The following is an 18,675-nucleotide window of genomic DNA, read 5'->3' as shown; positions in this document are numbered from 1 at the left end:
GGGGTGGTGGTTTTACCCTGAGAATCTTTTCTTTTGTTCAGATTGCCTCCCACTCCCCTATTCTTGGCCCTGCCCCAGCCCATCTCTGCCACCACTCCCCACCCACAGAGGGAACAGAAGATGAAGTACATCATTGGCATTGGAGGGTGAGTTTGGCCAAAACCTGGGTTTTCCACCTGAGGCGTGAAATTCAGGGGGTGGTGGTAGAGGGGGAAGGAGAAAAGAAGAGAACATTGGGAAGGCATTTGGATTGGTTAGAGGCAGCACAGACCACCTGGCTCAGAAGGCCTGGGTTCTGAGTTCTGGCTCTGCCTTTTGCTAAGTGTGGGCCTTAAACAAATTCTCTTTCACTCTCTGGGTCTCATTTTTCTTATCTGTGAAATGCAAGGGTTGAACTAAGATCATAGAGTGAGAGCCAGAGAGAAGCCCAGAGATAATCTAGTCTATCCTCCTCATTTAGAAGGTTTCCCTAGAAGGAAAGTGACTCTCCCAAGGTCACACAGAGAGACAGTGGCAAAGGCAGGATTCAAACCCTTCCTCCTCTGATTTCAGATCTGGAGTTCTTTCCACTGACCACTACCCCCTCCCATATCCACCCCCCTACCCCCACTGCCTCTAGCCAGAAGCTACCTAAGGTTCCTTCCAGCTCTAAAATTCAATGATCTTAAAAACTATATGTCTTTGGGCTAGTCACTTTACTTCTCTGAGACTTAATTTCATCCACTACATTAAGAGGATAATGATATCTGTACTACCAACCTTCATAGGAAGGAAGGAATGTGCTCGGGAAAGCTTACAGTGCTATAGAATTGTGAGGCTGCCTGCCAAACCTGTGCCAGAGCTGTCCATCAGGACCCCCCAAAGAGAGCTCATTGTCATTCATTGATCCCATTATGGACGGTAGGCCTGAGTTGTTGTTTGGGGGGTTTCCCACAAGTGAGCCTACCATGGATCTGTGACAGATACTCTGGAGTCTGGAAGATGACTGAGAGGAGAGGAGTGAGGGTCCTATGGGATCAGAGGAGCTATTTGAGAGGAAAGCAGAAAAGGTAGGAGGTGGGGTGGGGGCCCTGATGAGGTTCTGGAGGGGCTGTTCTAGGAAGAATATGAAAAATAATAGGTGGTGAAGGCAGGGGTGCTGGGAGACAACGAAGGACAGACTAGGTGATGTGGTCACCAGATGGAGCCACTCCCTGGATCAGGGCTAGAGGAGGTGTCCCTTTGTCCTTTGTGAGCCACGGGATTCAGTATAGGGATTTAGGGCTAGGGGACTAGGTTTTCCTAGCAGAAAGACAAGGAGCCATTAGATGTGTAGAGAGGGAGAAACGGTACCTAAAGGGAAAAGGCCCATCTGTCTGCCCACCCCCATACCAGGACTGGTATCTTTCTCAGTCAGTCTTACTGAGACTTGTTCCATCTGGATTCAGGGAATCAAGATGAAGTATTCTGAAACCCTGAAGCAGAAAAAAGGGGGAGAGAGGGGGCAGAGAGTGGTGAGATGCCAGAGGTGGGGCCAGGGAGTGGAGTTTGTCACAGCTGAATGAACTATGGAGATGCTAACCTATCTCCCCCAGTCCCCTACTGAGCTCCCCAAAGTAACATGCAGGTTTTCTGTCCAGGACATCACCAACTAGACTGTTGTCACCCCAGATAGCACGCTAGAACTAGGGAGGGAAAGGAGCTGGTCTTAATTTTTATTGCAGAATTTTAACATCTCAGAAAAGTAGGGGGAAGGGGACTCAGGGGCAAGTGAGGTAGCTCAAGTCCATAGACTTGAATTCAAATCCTGCCTTAGATACTTTAGCTGTGTGACCTTGGGTAAGTCACTTAACCTCCCTCAGCCTCAGTTTCCTCATCAGTAAAACAGAGATAATAGTGGCACTTACCTCCCAGGATTATTGTGAGGATCAGATGAAATAATACTGTAAAACACTTTATGCAGTGCCTGAAATATAGTAGGCACTTCATAAATACTTGTTTCCTCCTTTCCTTCTTGTCCACACTTGAAAAATTATAATAAGGTGGAAAGAAACCTGGCTCCGGAGTCAGAAGATCTAACTGGGTCTGACATGTCTTATGTGACCTTGGGCAAATCACCCAACTTCCCGGGGCCTCATTTGTAAACTGGCAGGTGACTTCTGAGGGCTTTTCCAGCTCCAGTTCTGGGACCCTATCACCTCTATGCATCTACAATATCCAATTAGCAGCATCAGTAGTAGTAGTAGTAGTAGTAGTAGTAGTAGTAGTAGTAGTAGTAGTAGTAGTAGTAGTAGTATAGTAGTATATAGGGGCAGCTAAATGTCACAGAATAGCACTGGGACTAGAGTCAGGAAGCCCTGAGTTCAAATCCAGCCTTGGAATTATGGGACCTCAGTTTAAAATCCATCTGTTCCACCTGAGCAACCATGAGCAAATCATTTCAACTCCCTGGGCTTCATTTTCCTCATCCATAATATGAGGAGTCTGGGATCTATGACCTTTAAGGCTCCTTCCTATTCTAGCTCTTAGATGCCATGACATCCTTTCTGGAAAAAGACCTGTGTTTAAAAAAAAAATGAGAGAAGTGAAAACTCAGCAGTGTTTATATCTGAATGGCCATCTTTTCCATAAAGTTTGTATAACAGAATTAGAAACTGATCTTTTTTAAAGTGGGAATGTTGTTGTGAACATGTAAAGCCTTTATCTTTTCTTCATCATTTGGCTCTAAAAAAGATAGAATTCAGTTGTGTTAGCTAGCCTTTCATTTTCCTTTCTGTTCTTTATTAAACTTAATATAAACTTCATTTATTAGACTTCATTGGTCTAAGGAGGTTCCAGGAGACAGAGATTTTTTTACCCATGTAGATTGGAACCTGAGCTGCAGTTTGTAGCCTTATGTAGCTGCTTGGGGGAGGGGATGTTAAAAAGTTGGGATAGGACTTAAACCTAGTACATCTCTACCCACTGCACCATAAACCCTCTTCATTTGTTTTCTTTTTAATCTCATCATCTTCTTGCACCAACATACCCACTACCTTTCCTGAGGTCCCAGGCTGAACTCCTGCAGAACACCATGCAACATAATTATGAAAGAGAACACATCCTAAACTGAATGCCCCAGATATCCATAAAGCTTTAATCAAGGAAAACAGAGGAAAATAAGCTACTCAAGGATGGGACCATTCCATTTCTGTCTATTTATGCTCAATGCCTGGCATATAGAAGTAGTTTAATAGACCTTGAATGAATGAATGAAAAGCTATTATCAGGGGATGTAGTGAATGGTCACTTCCCAGAAAGAAGCTGATGCCTATGACCATCATCCAAGGATAAATTATACCTGGCATCCTAAAAATCTTGGTGCAGTTTGAAGCCACTTTAAGTTAGTATAGTAGTAGTGGGGGGCCCTAGATGCCAGATTACCTGATTTTAATCCTCTTTCCCTAGCATGACCAATGGAGGAAAAACCACACTGACCAATAGACTCATCAAAACATTACCAAACTGCTGTGTGATCCACCAGGACGACTTTTACAAGGTAATCATCCCAAGCCTGGACAAGTTTGCCGTGTCACTGAAAGAAAGTATGTCCTTTAGCCAGGGAGAGTAGGAGAAGGGAGCGCAGGGGACCTCTGCTATTTGCAGTCATGTCAGAGCATTCCAGCCTAGAACACTACCAGCATTCCCATCTAGAACGGCATCAATTCAACCTAGAACAATGTCAATGTTCCACCCTAGAACATCATTAGCATTAGTAGTAGTAGCCATAATAATAGCGAGTGTTATACAGCCCTTTAAGGTTCATAGAGCATTTTCCATATATTATTTCATCTGCCATCTTGTTAGTGTTCCAGACTAGAAGAATGTTAGTCTCCTGCTTAGAACAAAGTTGACAATAGTTAACTGTCCTAGAAGAATGTCAGTGTTCATATGCTGGTCTAGAACTGAGTCCGTCAGTGTTCCACCCCAGAACCCATATGCTCTAACTCCAAATCCAATAGTCTTGCCACCATCCAATGCAACCTCACACCAGAATGGGAGCCCCTCTACAAGACCTATGGCACGGTTCCATCAGGGTCAGATTATAGGCTAGGCTGGAGTCAAGCTGACAGGCCTCTCCGAGGAGAGTTCCCATCTGCAGCTACTCTGAGCAGTCTGGGACTTTAACATAAGTTAGGTCTTGAGAAGGGTGTCTGGCTTCCTCCCTCCCCCACTACCATAGTCACATCCCACCCTATCCCCACCCTCACCCCCACCCCTCCCCACCCACACACAGCTTTTTGCAGAATACTCAGCATCAGAAAACCTCCTTTCTTGGGGGCTGGAGAGTATGGTAGCACCACACAGCAATTTTGAACAAAATATTACTTCTCAGTCATAGCTCCCGTGAAGGTAACATTCTGCCCAAAAGGTCTAGACACCCCCTGTACACACACACACACACACACACACACACACACACACACACACACACTCTCTCTCTCTCTCTCTCTCTCTCTCTCTCTCTCTCTCTCTCTCTCGACCCTAAGGGCCTACTCAGACCTATGATGTGAAAGGCTTACCCAGCTTCTCCAAAGGGTCTCAGGGAATACTGAATTCCTGTGATTCCATGCTCTACCACTTCCATTAACCAAGGCAAAGTGTCAGAGGAACATGTCCTGAGCCCCAAGCTCAGATGCCTAGGCATTAAACCCAAGAGTCCCAATGTCCTTCCCAGCCCCTCACTAGACTTTAGTCCTACCCATCACCCCTGCCCTGCCCCAGATGCCAAGTGTCTGATGACTTACCATTGTCAGGATCCTCTGCCCTTCAGTTGCTACCTGTCTGGCTCTCCACAAACCCTACTGCTTCTCCTCCTGTTTTAGAGAGGTGAAAGTGGACTAGCCTGACACATGGATAAAATAGGCAAATGCCCATAGGTGTAATCCTCAGAAGTATCTATCTTCTTCTCCCTTTTTCACCCCCTAAAAAGCCTCCTTTATATAATGTCTGGTGCCTGAAAAAAATACCACTGGTCAGTGCTTTAACTTCCCTGAAGTTTCATTGTCTTTGATAGTTTTGTCAAGGGACCATTTGATGATGGTCAGAATAGCAGCATAGTGATGGAAAGAGAACAAGCCTGGAGTTGAAGGACCTGGGTACAGATTCCAGCTGTGTTACTTACCAGCTATGTGAGCAGAGAGAAATACCTTCCCCTCTCTGGTCACCAGTCCTTCTTCACTGTAAAATGTGGGGGTTTCCCAATAGAGTGTAAGCTCCTTGAGGGGCAGGGTTATCTCATTTTTGAGTGTGTGTGCCCAGGGCCCCAAATTCCCAGCACACAGCAGGTGCTTAATAAATGTTCATTATTCAAAAATGCAAGGGGGTTGGACTAGGTGCTCTTTAGTTTAGAGCTCTTGCAGCTCTAAGTCTTATGATATGGTGGTCATCCTGAGGTTTTTAGGGGACTGATAATTCTGAGCTTGCAGCAATGTTTTATTGCTCACTATATTTCAGCCACAAGATCAAATAGAAGTCGGGGAAGACGGCTTTAAGCAATGGGACGGTAAGGACAGTGTCTGCTCTAGGAAGTGTATCTTTTTTCTGTCTTTTTTAATGTGTAGAAATGTTTCTAGCTAACGGTGCACATTGTACATTTCTGTGTGCCCATGCCTCCACCGGCCTTCACTTATCTCCTCCCCTTTTGTCCTCCTTCCCTTTCTCCTCCCAGTGCTGGAGTCTTTGGATATGGAGGCCATGTTGAACACAGTTCTCGCATGGCTAAGCAACCCCATGAAGTTTGCCCGCACACATGGGGTCAACATCCAACCTAACTCCCAGGGGTCTGGCTCTGATGACACCCACATCCTCATCCTGGAAGGCTTCCTGCTCTACAGTTACAAGTAAGACACAAGGGCCATTCCCAGAATGCATTCTCTTTCCATCCTTCTTGACCACGGTCTGTCCATTTCCCAAGCCATGCTTCAAGAACCTGCAGCTTCCTGCAGCACACTAGCATAGACCACTATCCATCAATACCTTAACAGACAGTAGTCACGAACTGCTGTGACACCCCCAACGCCAATACCTGATGGCCAGTATTCAGGTTGGGTGATAAACACTCTACCCTTGGCTCAGAGAGGCTGGAGCTCAGACACAGGCACCCAGGCTGCCACTGGCCCCCACTCGAAGGCATTCCAGCTTGGTAAGACCCACTAGATCTTCACTGGCATAGCCTTGAGAACCCCCAGCTACCTGCACACAAGGGTGTGCTCCAAAATGTTTATCAATTGCTGCTCTTAAAAAAATGTACACACAACATAACTCTTAGTTTAACTTTCTCCTTCACTTTCTTAAATCTTGACAATCAACAAAACAACAAATCAAGCCCTGATTTGTAGAGTTTGTTGGTTTCTGAGGTCCAAATACTCATCCTAAAAATTAAACAATCGGCTCTCAGAGACACGGTTCAAGCTGGCTCCAGCACACCCTTGTCTGCAATGAAGAGGACATGAGTGGAGCTGAAGGCCGTGTGGTGCAGAGAAAAGAGTTCTGGATTTGGAATAAGAGTTCCTGGGTTCAAATTTCACACCCTACCTGTGTGACCTCAGGCAAGTTACCTACCCTCTCTGGGCCTCAGTCCCTCACTTGGAAAATGAGGAGCTTAGACTTGACTGTGATGATGATGATGATAATATAATATACTTGCTAGTATCATATTAAGAATAGAACTTAAATGATTCTCTGTTCAATGAGGCATAGTGTAAAGTCAGAGGACCTAGATTCAAGTCTCACCTCTAAGGTCTGCTACTTGTGTGACCTTGGGTAAGTCCCTTAACATCCCTAGACTAGTTCCTTCTTTTGTGGAATGAGGATTTTGTACTAGATGGCCTCTTTGGTCCCTTCTAGCTCTACACGTACGGTCCTATCATCCTATGATTTCTTCTAATGCTTCTTCCTAGCCCAGAGGTAACCCTGGGTTCAGGAAAGTTATGCCAGTGGAGGCCTAGGTGTCACAAGGTCTTTTGTTGTTATTTAGTCATGTTGAATTCTTCATGACCATGTTTGGGGTTTTCCTTTTCAAAGATACTGGAGTGGTTTGCCATTTCCTTTTCTAGATCATTTTACAAAGAGGAAACTGAGGCAAACAGGGTTAAGTGACTTGCCCAGAGTCACACAGCTAGGAAATGTCTGCAGTTACATTTGAACTCAGGTCTTCCAGATTCCAGGCCCAGCACTCTATACACTGTACCATCTAGCTGCCTATCACAGGGCCTACTGAACTAGAAAGGTTTGGGACCCTGGTCTGGTGAGGGACTGCTGTCTGAGGCCCAGCTTTGCTAAGTGAGGAGAGATTCGTCAACCCAGAGAACTCTCTGATGAGACAGGGATGATGAGGGTGTGGGGCACACCCCCACAGAGGATGCCATGAAATACTAGCCCATAACCTTGAGTAACCAGAAGCACTCTTATAAAACCACAATGTCCACTTTAAAAGAATGAAAAACTGCTCGATTTATTTATTGAAAACTAAATCCTCATCTCAACAATTTCTAGGAGATGCCTGACATAATATGGATCTGACCCCAATCCTTTCTTTAGAGAATGGTCTCAAATTCTGATTGAAGAAGAGCCTGTGACCTTAAGCAAGACCCCTTCCCTCTCTGGGCCTGAGTTTCCTCATCTATAAAACAAGGGGTTTGGACTTGATTACATCCAGCGGTCTCTTTCCGTCTTTCTCTCTTTCCATCTCTAACATTCTATGAATTTATTTCCCATTTCTCTAAGACCTAGAGAGGAATGCCTCAGGGGGGTGAAGTGATGCTGTCAGCAAAATCCCGGGGTCAGTTGGGAGAGGGGAATCACTGGAGGCTCTGCTCTCCTCCCCACTGGGAATCCCCAGTCAATCAAAGAGGAGGGGATTGGTGGTGGCCAACTGCTTTAAATTCTTTCAGGGAAGACTTTAAGACTTGGGGCGTTAGGTGGCTTAGTGCTTAGAAAACCGACCCTGGAGTCAGGAGTTCAAATCCAGCCTCAGATACTTACTAGCTGTATGACCCTGGGCAAGTAACTTAACCCACCCACCCCCATTGCCTCAAAAAAACTTGCTGGTAGATCCCAATTATCTTCCAGGGGACCCCTGTCCTATACCTATAACCTCACAACCACTATCAAGGTTCAGAACAAGATACCCTTCAATACCTTCAAAGACAGCTTGACCATATTCACTGTACCATCCCTCGAAAAAGAGAGAAGTAAATTGATGTTTCTGAGCAATTGTAATTTAAAAAAAAAAAAAAGAGGTTCCCAATTAACCCTCCGTCAACCAGAAATTTCAATTACAAAGAATATTTGATTCCCCAAACATGCTTATTTTCAAGTTTTATGAAACTACACCTTGAGTTTGAATTTGAATTTTTTTAAAGGGTTTTGGACACTGTCGCTGAAAGTTCACAATCTGTGAAGTAGGAAAACCCAAAGCTTTTGTAAAAATGTGAAATTGAGACCCAAAGAAGTTAATCAATGTACCAAAAGTCACATGGGAAATCAGTGGCAGAACCCAGTTGCTCCAGTGTTTGAATGGATTCCATAATCTCATCAAGGTGTCTACTCTCCTCCATAAGGCAGATCCAGCCTGTCTCCAAATCTTCTTGTCCTCTGAATGAATCCACATCTTCCCACAAATCCTCCAAAGAGAATTTATTCAATTTGCTAGAGGCCTTCCTTTGTGGGTTTTTGGTTGACCTTTTTTTAATGTTTTGTTAGATATAATACAGTAACTAAAAAAATGTAATTACCTTAGATGAAAAATAATTTTTTATTTCCTTACTAATTCATTTGGCTTAAATAAAAATGGTCCCTTTTGGTAAGTGATTCATAGCTTATACATTTTCTCCTAAAAGGGGAGAAATCCACTCCCTAACTATAGTACTCATGTTCTAAGCTGTATCCCCATCACTGCAATGGGCAGCGCTCAGCCACTCACACTCCCTCACCCACATACTATCACAATCACTGGCACATAGTAAGGGTGAGGGGTGCAGAAAAGAGTGAGCTCTCCCACAGGAAGCTCCAGCCGATATCCTCAGCCTCATCAGCCCCAAGCTGTGACCACTGAAAATACTGGCCTAAACACCCCAAATATTAAATGGGCAACAAAATTTCCAGCTGGTCAAACCCTGTCAAAGATTCAGAGGCAATGCAATATAGCAAATAGAATCTTGGATCTGAAGTCTGGAGTCAAAGCCTGACTCAGACATGTGGGAATCTACACAGGTCATTTAACCTCTAAGAGTCTCCTTTTCTCCATCTGTAAATAAAGATCATCCCTGATGCACCTGTTTCAGAATTGTTACCAGAATTAATTGAAATAATGTGTGCAAAGCACTTTATAAACTTAAAGGTGTTTTATAAAGACTAGTTACTACTGTCAGCCCAAATCCCAATCCCCCAGAATGCCTGGGGGTCAGTGAAAGGCAAACTGTCTTTGCAGTGATGGGCAATCATCATTAGAAACACTAACCATCCATCTCTTTGTCTTCCCTGCTGCCCAGGCCCTTGCTGGACTTGTACAGTCGCCGTTACTTTTTGGCTGTCCCATATGAGGAATGCAAGCGGAGAAGAAGGTAAACTGAGATCGCAGGCATTGGACCAGTGAGCAAACCTTGTCTGATATACAGTAACCCTGGAGATTTAGGCACCTGGGGACAGAAAGAGTGAGAGAAATACAATCAATTCACAGCTGTCTTCAAGTATCTCAAAGACTGTACAGGAAAGATTAAGCTTGCTCTGCCAGGTCCCAAAAGACAAAACTAGAAATGATTGGAGAGAAGTTGCAGAGAAGTGTATCTGAGCTTGATGTAAGGGAAAACTGCCTCAGTTAGAATTAGAATTGTCTAAAAGTGAAATGGGCTTCCTGATAAGGCATAAGTTCCCCATCTCTTGGGGTCTTCAAGTGGTGATTGAATGGGCACCTGTCAAGGATATTGTAGAAGGAGGATTCCTACTAAAGAACAGGTTGGTTCTTTGATCCTATTGAAGCCAATCATGTGTACAGCAAACATGTGAAGATGCTGTGGACAAGGCCCTATGTTTCATTAGCCAATACCTATTGGGCACAGAGCAACCAAGACACTCACGACCTAAAAGGTGAGGTGAGACACCACCAACTCATAACCAGCTTTCCAAGGTGGAGGGGCAAAGGAGCCCAGAGAGAAGGAGTTCAGGGCAGAAGATATGGCAGCCTTTTCCTTGTCTTACCCTAAGACATGAGATGCACCCCCCCCCATCCCATGCTATCTGGGGTCAGAACCCCATGTAGTGGCCAAAGAAATTGAAAACAGAAAATATGGCCAAGGACTTGTTAGTTGAGATGAAGTTTCTCTGTCTCCAAATGCTCTGTCCCACTATGGAACAATTCTAGAACCTCAACCCAAGATTGACCTGTGTTGCCTGGAGACTAAGAGAGGGAAGCATTGAGCAAGAGCAAATTCCCACCCACCTAACACTTTGGGGAATGTGCAGAAAAGGATCGTGGATTAGGGGAGAGAGGGGAGGAAGGTCCAAGGCCCACAGTGACAGCTGTGCTGTGAAAAAGATAAAAGAGTCTTGGCCTTGGAATCACAAGATCTCAACACTGGAAGGGACCTCAGAAGTCATAAGATCTGGTTTAAAGATAGAAAGAACCTTATAGGATATCTACTCTAACCCCCCTCATTTTACAGATAAGGAAAGCGAGGCCCAGAGAGATTAGGTGAATTGCCCAAAGTCAATAGTAGGTAACAGATCCAAGATCTGAATTTGGGTCCTCCAATGCCAAATCCAGTATGCTTTCCTCATCTTATTCAACCCATATCCTCTCTCTATAACATCCTCCTCAAGAGCCTTCTGTTCAGAACACAGCTCTCTGTCACTTACTAAGTGTATCACATCCCTTAACCTCTCTAGGCCTCACTGATAATACATACCTTAATGTGGTATTGCTTACATAAACTTACATACCCTACCATCACTCATTGTTGTCAGGAAAACATTTTGTAAACCAAGCCTCCTGAAACCTGGGCCAGGGCCCATTCTGAGACCCCCTCTAGGGTCCTTCTCAGTGTTCCATCAATCAATGCTGGAGAAATCTTTGTGTCACAGTCTAACTCTCCATCTCATTCCTCTCTACAGTACCCGCAACTATAAGGTCCCTGACCCTCCAGGTCTCTTCGATGGCCACGTTTGGCCCATGTACCAGAAATACAGGCAGGAGATGGACAACAACGGTGTGGATGTAGGTGAGCTACACCCCTAAACGTCAGGGGCATTCTGTTTTGTCAAAGGCTTTAGAACTAGAAAAAACCTTAGAGTTCATTTAGCTCAGTCCTTTTAGAAGAGGAAACTAAGACCTAGATTTGCCCAAGGTTACACAGGCACTAAGTGGCAAAACTGGAACAGGTTTCTTGACTTAAAGGGCCACATCATGTTTGGACTCACATAACGTCAATGGGGCTTTGGTGAACGTAAGTAATGCATACCTTAACCAATCCTGGTTTGAATAAAGTCCAGCCCCCAAATGTGACTCTAAAACTTGAGTTAAAAGGGCCTTGAGGTCAAGCTGTACCCCCCCCCACCTCCAGACAATCTGTCCCCATCATCTGAAAAGTGATTTAAGTATTTCCATGGACAAGAGGCTCCACAATATCACTGAGTAAAGCTAATGTATCACCATCTTCCTTCCATGGCACAACAAAGCCTACCTGTTCCAGGAATAGCTACTAACCTGTTCTCTCAAACTCATGCCACAAGGATGTTGCCTCTCAATCCAGCAACCTGACTCATTGTAGGTTTAGAACTGGAAGAGACTTAGAAGTCATGGAACCCAACCCCTTAATTTTATAGATGAGGGAAATGAAGAACTGTAACCTGCCTAGAGTCACGGTGCTAGAAAGTATCTGAAGTAGAATTTGAACACAGGACTTCTTAACTCCAAATCCAGAACCCTATCCATTAAAACCCTCTTGCTACCTTAACATACCTAGTAGATCTGAAGAGCCTTTCCCTGGAAGGGACTATGTTTAAAATCAGCTCAATGATTAGCCATGATTCTAAGGCGCCAGTGACAAAGAGTGCCGCCCACCAAGCTGGACTTGGCGCAGAATGAGAAACACATTTCCGGTCATAACTAATATGGGAATTTGGCTTGCTTGACTGCACTTAATTGTTCCAAGAGTTTTGTTTTTCTTTTTCTCTCCCAAGTTGTAGAGGAAGAAGTAGGAGGGAGAAAAAAAGTTTGATAATTGGGAAAAATTGATTTTAAAAAATAAGATTAAGAGGTGGAAGAGATCTTTAAAATCACAGAATCCAGCACTCACATTTTATATTAGGACTTTATGAGATTAAGTGATTTTCCCAAGGTCACACAGTTAATATTTGGCAGAGTCTAAATCCAAACTCAGGCCTTCTGGTTCCAAATCCAGCGTCCTTTCTATTATACTGTTTCCCTGAGGTGCTGTTTTTTTTCTGCTTCTAGTGCATCTGGACGGGATGAAATCCAGAGATGAGCTTTGCCATCAAGTCCTGGAAGATATCCAGAATATGCTCTTAAACTGCTCCTAGTTTCTGGGAAGAGGTGAGAACGGGAGCCAGGCCTGCCCCTCACTGGTTAGGCAGATCTTCATCATGCCAAAGGAACCACACACAGAACCAAGCCCATAGGATTGTCCAGGCCCTGCAACTGCTGGGGAGCCAAACCTGATCTGAAACTACCTGGGAATCTCCCTCTGGAGGAGGACGGACAAAGCAAACAAGCAATCATTTCTTTGCTTGGCTCAACTGAAGAAAGGGCAATGCCTGCCAGGGTCTCAGAGATAGAAAGAGTTTGAAGATTTATTTTGTGATGGCCACAATCCACTTAAGCATTAAATATACATACCTGTTTTTCTATCTTTTGGTGCCAGTCGGTTCAGTTCCATTTGATAGACCTTGACCAAGTGCCTCCTGTGTACACCCACCGTCTCTGGATTCAGAGTCACAGGATCCTAGAATGTCAGAGGGCATCCAGTTCAACCCCTGTCTAAAGTATTAATCTATTCTCCCTCTCCTCCACCCTAGAATGCATGTATCACCCACTGGAAAGGCCCTTAGAACCTAAGGTACACCTGCCCGGGCAGTGTAGTACATTTTGGGCTGGCTTTAATCATTAGGAAGCTCTTCCTTGTTTGGGGTTGAAATTGGCCTTCCCATAGGATTATTTTAAAGCTAGAAATGACCTTGTGGCTCCCCTCAAAGCAATCCCCATATTGGTCCTGGTCTGTCCCTTTAAGATCAAGCAAGAAAATCAGTTTACTCATCTCTCTACAAACCCTGAGGTGTTCAGAGTCTCATAAAGAAGCCATTTCCCCTCCTCGAGCTTTCAAGGCAGGTAATGAAAATATTTTATCCCCATTTTATCCACAAGACAATCAAGGTTCAGAGAGGTGAAATGCCTTGCTAATGATCAGATGTCTAGGAATAAAATAAACTTTTATATTGTATATGAAATACTATAAAGTCAAGTGAGAGGTAGCTAGGTGGTATATTAGAGACTTGGACCTGAAGTCAGGAAGATACGAGTTCAAATGTAGCCACAGACATTTACTAGCAATGTGACCCTGCGTAAATCACTTAATCTCAATTTCTTCATCTGTAAAATCAAATTATAATTTCAGTCATTTACAGCTCTTTGTGACCCCATCTGGGATTTGTTTTTTCTTTTTTGGCAGAGATACTAGAGTGTTTTGTCATCTCTTTCTCCAGCTTATTTTATAGATGAAGAAACATGAGTTAAGTAATTTGCCCAGGGTTACACAGCTGATAAGTGTCTGAGGCTAGATTTTAATCCAGGAAGATTCATCTTCCAGGCCCAGCTCTATCCACTGCCCTACCTAGTTGCCTTCGAGTTTATTCAATCTTTCCTACATATGAGGAAACTGGGGCTTACAAGATAAGTAACTTTCCCAAAGTCACACAACTAACAAGGAATGGTGCCTGGACTTGAATCCAGGTCTCCTGATTACTAGGAATCCAATGTTCTTTCCACTGGGCTGACCCTGTCCTGTCCCAGGAAATCCGGAAATCCCAGTGAGAATAAAAATGCAGCCTCCCCAAGGGGGAGGAGGGGAAGAATCTGAATGAGCTCTTCTTAGCAACATTCTCCACCCCACCCTTCCTCACCATCCTATGTCTATCCAGACTGCTCCTGAGTAAAGACAGTGGTGATGACCCTTAGGAATCAGTCCAGAATTTTTGAGAACCTAGAAGCTACTTTGTAGGAGCCTGGGCCCTAAGAGCACACAGGTACCCTGTACAATACTAACTTGATGGGACTTTGCCTAGGGTTAAATGAAAGACTAAGAAAGAAAACCAGGGGGCAGCTAGGTTGCTTAGTGAATAGAGCACCAACCCTGGAGTCAGGAGGACCTGAGTTCAAATCTGGCCTCAGACATGTGACCGTGGGCAAGTCACTTAACCCCAATTGTTCGGCCTTACCCCTGCAAAATGCAAAAAAAAAAAAAAAGAAAAAGAAAGAAAACCAGACCCTGAAGTCCCAGTTGAAGGTCAACCCATTTTTAGGAAAAAACAGAAGAACATAATCCATTGAATGTTCCTCTGGAGTAGGTTCTGGTACTCAAATAGAACCAAGAACATGTCTATGATAATGCATTTGTTCCTAACCAATCTGCTCATGGGGTAAAGAAACAAAACAGGGATGCTGGAGAGCATCATACAGCCAGATGAGCTGAGAACCGGGGCTAAGGGGCCTTGTGAGTGACAGCACTGTTCATGACGTATCAGAAAGAGTGGTGGAGTCAGAACCAGAGGTCAGTCAGTACACATTTATTAAATGCCTGCAATGCTCCAGGTACTGTCTGAAGTATTAAGGGTACAAAAATAGGTAAAAGACAGTCCCTGCTCTACTCCATTGCCAAGGCCTGTGGATTTCACCTTGTAGTACAAACGCAATATGCACAGCGCCAACAATGACTCCGAATGTGCCAGCATCGTGCTCAATTGCAAAATATGACAGACTCTCCATTACCATTACACATCCCTGAAGTATCTCTTTGAATACATCCCTTTTTGTCCTCTGACACTGCCAGCATCTTGATACTTCTCTTCATCACCTCACACCTGGACTATTACAATAGTCTGCAAGGGTCTCCCTACCCTCGAGTCTTCCCCACCTCCAAGCCATCCTCCATTCAGTTGCTAAAGTGAATTTCCTAAAGTGCAAGTCTGACCATGTCTCATACACACACACACACACACACACACACACACTCAATGAACTATAGAGGCTTCCTATCACCTCCAGGATCAAATACAAAATCATCTGTTTGGTATCCAAAGTCTTTCATAACATAACCCCCTCGATTCTGCTAGGAGAAAACTGAGGGATCAAGGGGTTGGAGGTCATGGTGTGGACAAAAACAGGTCTTGGTAAGGGGAAGCCCAAGGAGAAAAGGAAAGTTGATAGATTATGGTCAGAGAAAGAGGAATTCTCAAACATGGAAATGGTATATTTGAGGGTGATGGAAAAATGTAGGGTATATCATCTACATATACAATAATCTACCATAACACTAGTAAACATCCCCCTGTTTATCCACAAGGAGCTCACTGTGCCCTGTGCCCAGGCCTCGCCCCAAAGGTGGAGGATCCCCAAACCCCAACTCCTGACAGAACTACAGAATCACAACCTTTCAGAGTTGGAAGGTACCTCAGCAGTCATCTGGACCATTACATGCACCTAAAAGAATCCCCACTACACCACATCTAAACAATCATCCAGAATTTGCCATAAAACCTCCAAGGAAGGGAAAGCCTCAATCTCCTGAGACAGCCCATTCCACTATGACATAGTTCTAATTGTTAAGAAAAGTTCTATTTTTTTTTTATACCAAATTTAAATTTTTTTGCAACTCCTCCCCTCCCCAAGTGCTCCAAGTTCTGCCCTCTGGGACCAAACAGAACAGATCTAATCTCTCTTCCACCAGAAATCTTTCAATTATGTTAAGTACTTCAAGACTGTAAATTGTATGAGGCCAGAGTGATCCCACCCTGCCCCCACACCATAGTTCCCTCTTTTCTAGGTTAAACACCCCAAAGAACATTGGTTCCTTCAATAAATCTTCATATAGCATGATTTTGTGGTCTTTTATCATCCCAGTTACACTCCTCTCCATGCTTTCCATCTTATCAATTTTCTTCCAAATATATGATGCCCAGAACTGAAGAAAGTACTCCAGATGTGGTCTTCCTGGCAATAAGTCTAGTGGGACTTTGATCTCCATATTCCAGGAAGCTAAGCCTCTCTCTTTTTTTTTTGAAGGGGGTAAGGCAAAGCAATTGGAGTTAAGTGACTTGCCCAAGGTCACACAGCTAGTTGTGTCAAGTATCTAAGGACAGATTTGAACTCAGGTCCTCCTGACTTCAGGGTCAGTGCTCTATCCATTGTGACATCTAGCTTCTCCTAAGCCTCTCTTAATGAAGCACAAGATGGCATTATTTTTTTTTGGTCACTATCCCATACAGTGGTAACCTACTCATTGAATCCGCAATCCACTAAAACATCATGAAATTTTCAGATAACTATGTTACATTACTTCCCCCAATCCTCGCTAGCCCCAAAAGCCACCTGGGGAATACACCATGGAGGAGATAATGGGTTCTTGAGGGCTCATTCAAAAGGAGCTCCAGTCCCCCTAGGCCCTACCAAGGCACTGTCTGTTGTCTGAGGACCAGCCCACATGAGGATGTAGAGGATGATCAATGGAAGACTGGCCACCTGGTGATGCAAGCTTTTGGCAAAGCAGTTCATTAATATAGTTGATTAAAGCAAGGGGTAGTAGATAGATATCTCTGTTGAAGGAATCATCGAAAACCAGACAGAATAAGGTCACTTAACCACAATTCCAAGGTATCACCATATGGTGTTTCTATGATTTAACACACAGTGGGTAATCATCAATTCATTTCAATTTATTAACCATCTATTAAGCCTCATTAGGGCAGCTAGGGGGCACAGTAAACAGAGTGCTAGGCCTGGAGTAAGGAAGATCTGAGTTCAAATTCAGGCTCAGACACTTACTAGATGTGTGACCCTGGGCAAGTCATTTAATCCTGTTTATCTCAGTTGCCTCATCTGTCAAATGAGCCAGAGAAGGAAATGGCAAACCACTCCAATGTCTTTGCCAAGAAAACCCCAAATGGGTTCATGAAGAGTCAGATATGACCCAACAACAGCAATAGCACTTCATTTGGCAGGCTAGGGAGATACAAGGATTGAATAAGCCCTGGTCCTCTGATCTCATTCAGCTTACAGTCCAGCAGAAGGATAAAACACAAATAGGTAGCTACTATCTTTCTTTGACACTTCCAGTGTCCAGGCCAAAGAAATGCCTTGCCGGGTAGCCAACCTTCTAGCTAGAGAGGAGCTAATGCTTTCTCTCCTCTTTCCATCATTCATCACTTCCCATCTGTCAGCAGTGGGTCATGCAGCCTGTCCTCAACCCTTGTCAGTTTGGCAGAACATGCTGGCACAGTCTTTGAGAGCCAAGGGTCACCTCCACACCAAGGGTCAGTATTAGAGAAAGGTCATCGCATAGAACACAAATAGCTATAGAACAAAATTATAAATACTTTTAAGTGTTGACAACAAAAAGTGTCTTATGTGAGATTTATGATCCCACAATCCAGGAGAGAAATGTTGTTACTGATTGGAGGGTTAAGGAGGATCACAGAATTTAAAGTTAGAGAGGTCCCTAGAGATTAAATACAACCTCTTCATTTTTACAGATGAGGAAACTGAAGTCTGAAGAAGAGAAGTTATCCAGTCACATAGCAAGCTCATCCAGGATTTGAACCCAAGTCTTGTGCCCTATAGTCTACTGCGGCATGTTGTAAGGGGAAAAATCCCCACCCCAGAATCAGAAAACTTGGGTTTGACCTAGAATGAAACCTAGTTCTGTCCCTTACTCTCTGTATGACCTTCATGTCTCTGGTTCCCATCTGTAAATTGAGGGGGTTAGACCTTCACCCTTCTCATCACACAACAGCTGCCAGCTCCAAGTAGTAACTCAGTGATCACTCTCAAGTTGTCTAAGGTCAAATGTAAAGGATCATCAAACTGGTTACTAGGTAATGACACTTTTGGTTCAGCAACAAATTGCCCAAGCCATCTACTAAAGCATGGAGATGCTGCTAGTTATGTGGAGACAATGAATAAAAGGCTGACTCTGGAATTAGGACAGCTCCAGTTCAAATCCTGCCCTTTGCATTTCCTAGTTGTCCCTTAACTTCTCTTTGAATATCCTTCTTTGTCCATCAAGTCAATCCGCAAGATTTAATTAAGCACCTACTATGTGCCGAGCACTGTACTAGGTGCTAGAAATACAGATGGAAAAAGTAAGATAGTCTCTGTTCTCAAAGAATTTATACTGGGAGTTGGAGGGATGGGATTGGCAGGGATAAGACGACACACATTAAGAATAATAGCATTAGGGGCAGCCAGGTGGCGCAGTGAGTAAGAGTGCCAGCTCCAGCGTCGGGAGACCTGGGATCAGTTCTGGCCTCAGATACTCAGCACCCATACAAAATAACTGATAACTGGCCGGGTAAGCTGGAGCAAATTACTTAACCCCAATTGGAGAAGAAGAAGAAGAAGAAGAAGAAGAAGAAGAAGAAGAAGAAGAA

The 18,675-nt window shown here is 44.1% G+C and overlaps 2 protein-coding genes and 1 long non-coding RNA gene across 3 annotated transcripts in view; 2 read left to right on the top strand and 1 right to left on the bottom strand.

The window, feature by feature from the left end:
• PIAS4 (protein inhibitor of activated STAT 4) overlaps positions 1-18,675 on the top strand; it is a 162,164-nt gene that overhangs the window by 27,566 nt on the left and 115,923 nt on the right. The window lies entirely within an intron of this gene.
• The window catches only part of LOC138160240 (uncharacterized), a 36,618-nt gene that overhangs the window by 6,944 nt on the left and 10,999 nt on the right, over positions 1-18,675 (bottom strand). Inside the window, exons 2-3 of the long non-coding RNA XR_011168109.1 lie at positions 12,875-12,980; positions 9,482-9,659 (exon numbers count right to left, since the gene is read on the bottom strand). This is a non-coding gene — a long non-coding RNA (uncharacterized lncRNA). The remainder of the gene's footprint in view (positions 1-9,481; positions 9,660-12,874; positions 12,981-18,675) is intronic.
• On the top strand, positions 7-12,868 carry NMRK2 (nicotinamide riboside kinase 2). The gene is made up of 7 exons (XM_069086825.1): positions 7-146; positions 3,427-3,517; positions 5,476-5,524; positions 5,690-5,861; positions 9,513-9,584; positions 11,131-11,237; positions 12,473-12,868. Exons 1-7 carry the CDS (start codon positions 121-123, stop codon positions 12,556-12,558), a joined length of 603 nt encoding a protein of 200 aa, XP_068942926.1. The 5' UTR covers positions 7-120; the 3' UTR covers positions 12,559-12,868.

The sequence above is a fragment of the Petaurus breviceps genome, unplaced genomic scaffold, assembly GCF_028583685.1.
Source record: "Petaurus breviceps papuanus isolate PSGF00001 unplaced genomic scaffold, PetGlider_PUasm1.0 180, whole genome shotgun sequence".
Classification (NCBI taxonomy): domain Eukaryota; kingdom Metazoa; phylum Chordata; class Mammalia; order Diprotodontia; family Petauridae; genus Petaurus; species Petaurus breviceps.
The sequence above is the reverse complement of the archived record's forward strand: the minus strand, read 5'-3'. Positions and strand labels throughout refer to the sequence as shown.

Coding starts and splice junctions, on each gene's coding strand:
- NMRK2 (XM_069086825.1), top strand. CDS start 121: ATGAAGTACATCATTGGCATTGGAGG. Junction 3,518..5,475: donor ACCAGGACGACTTTTACAAG/GTAATCATCCCA, acceptor ACTATATTTCAG/CCACAAGATCAAATAGAAGT. Junction 5,525..5,689: donor CGGCTTTAAGCAATGGGACG/GTAAGGACAGTG, acceptor TTCTCCTCCCAG/TGCTGGAGTCTTTGGATATG.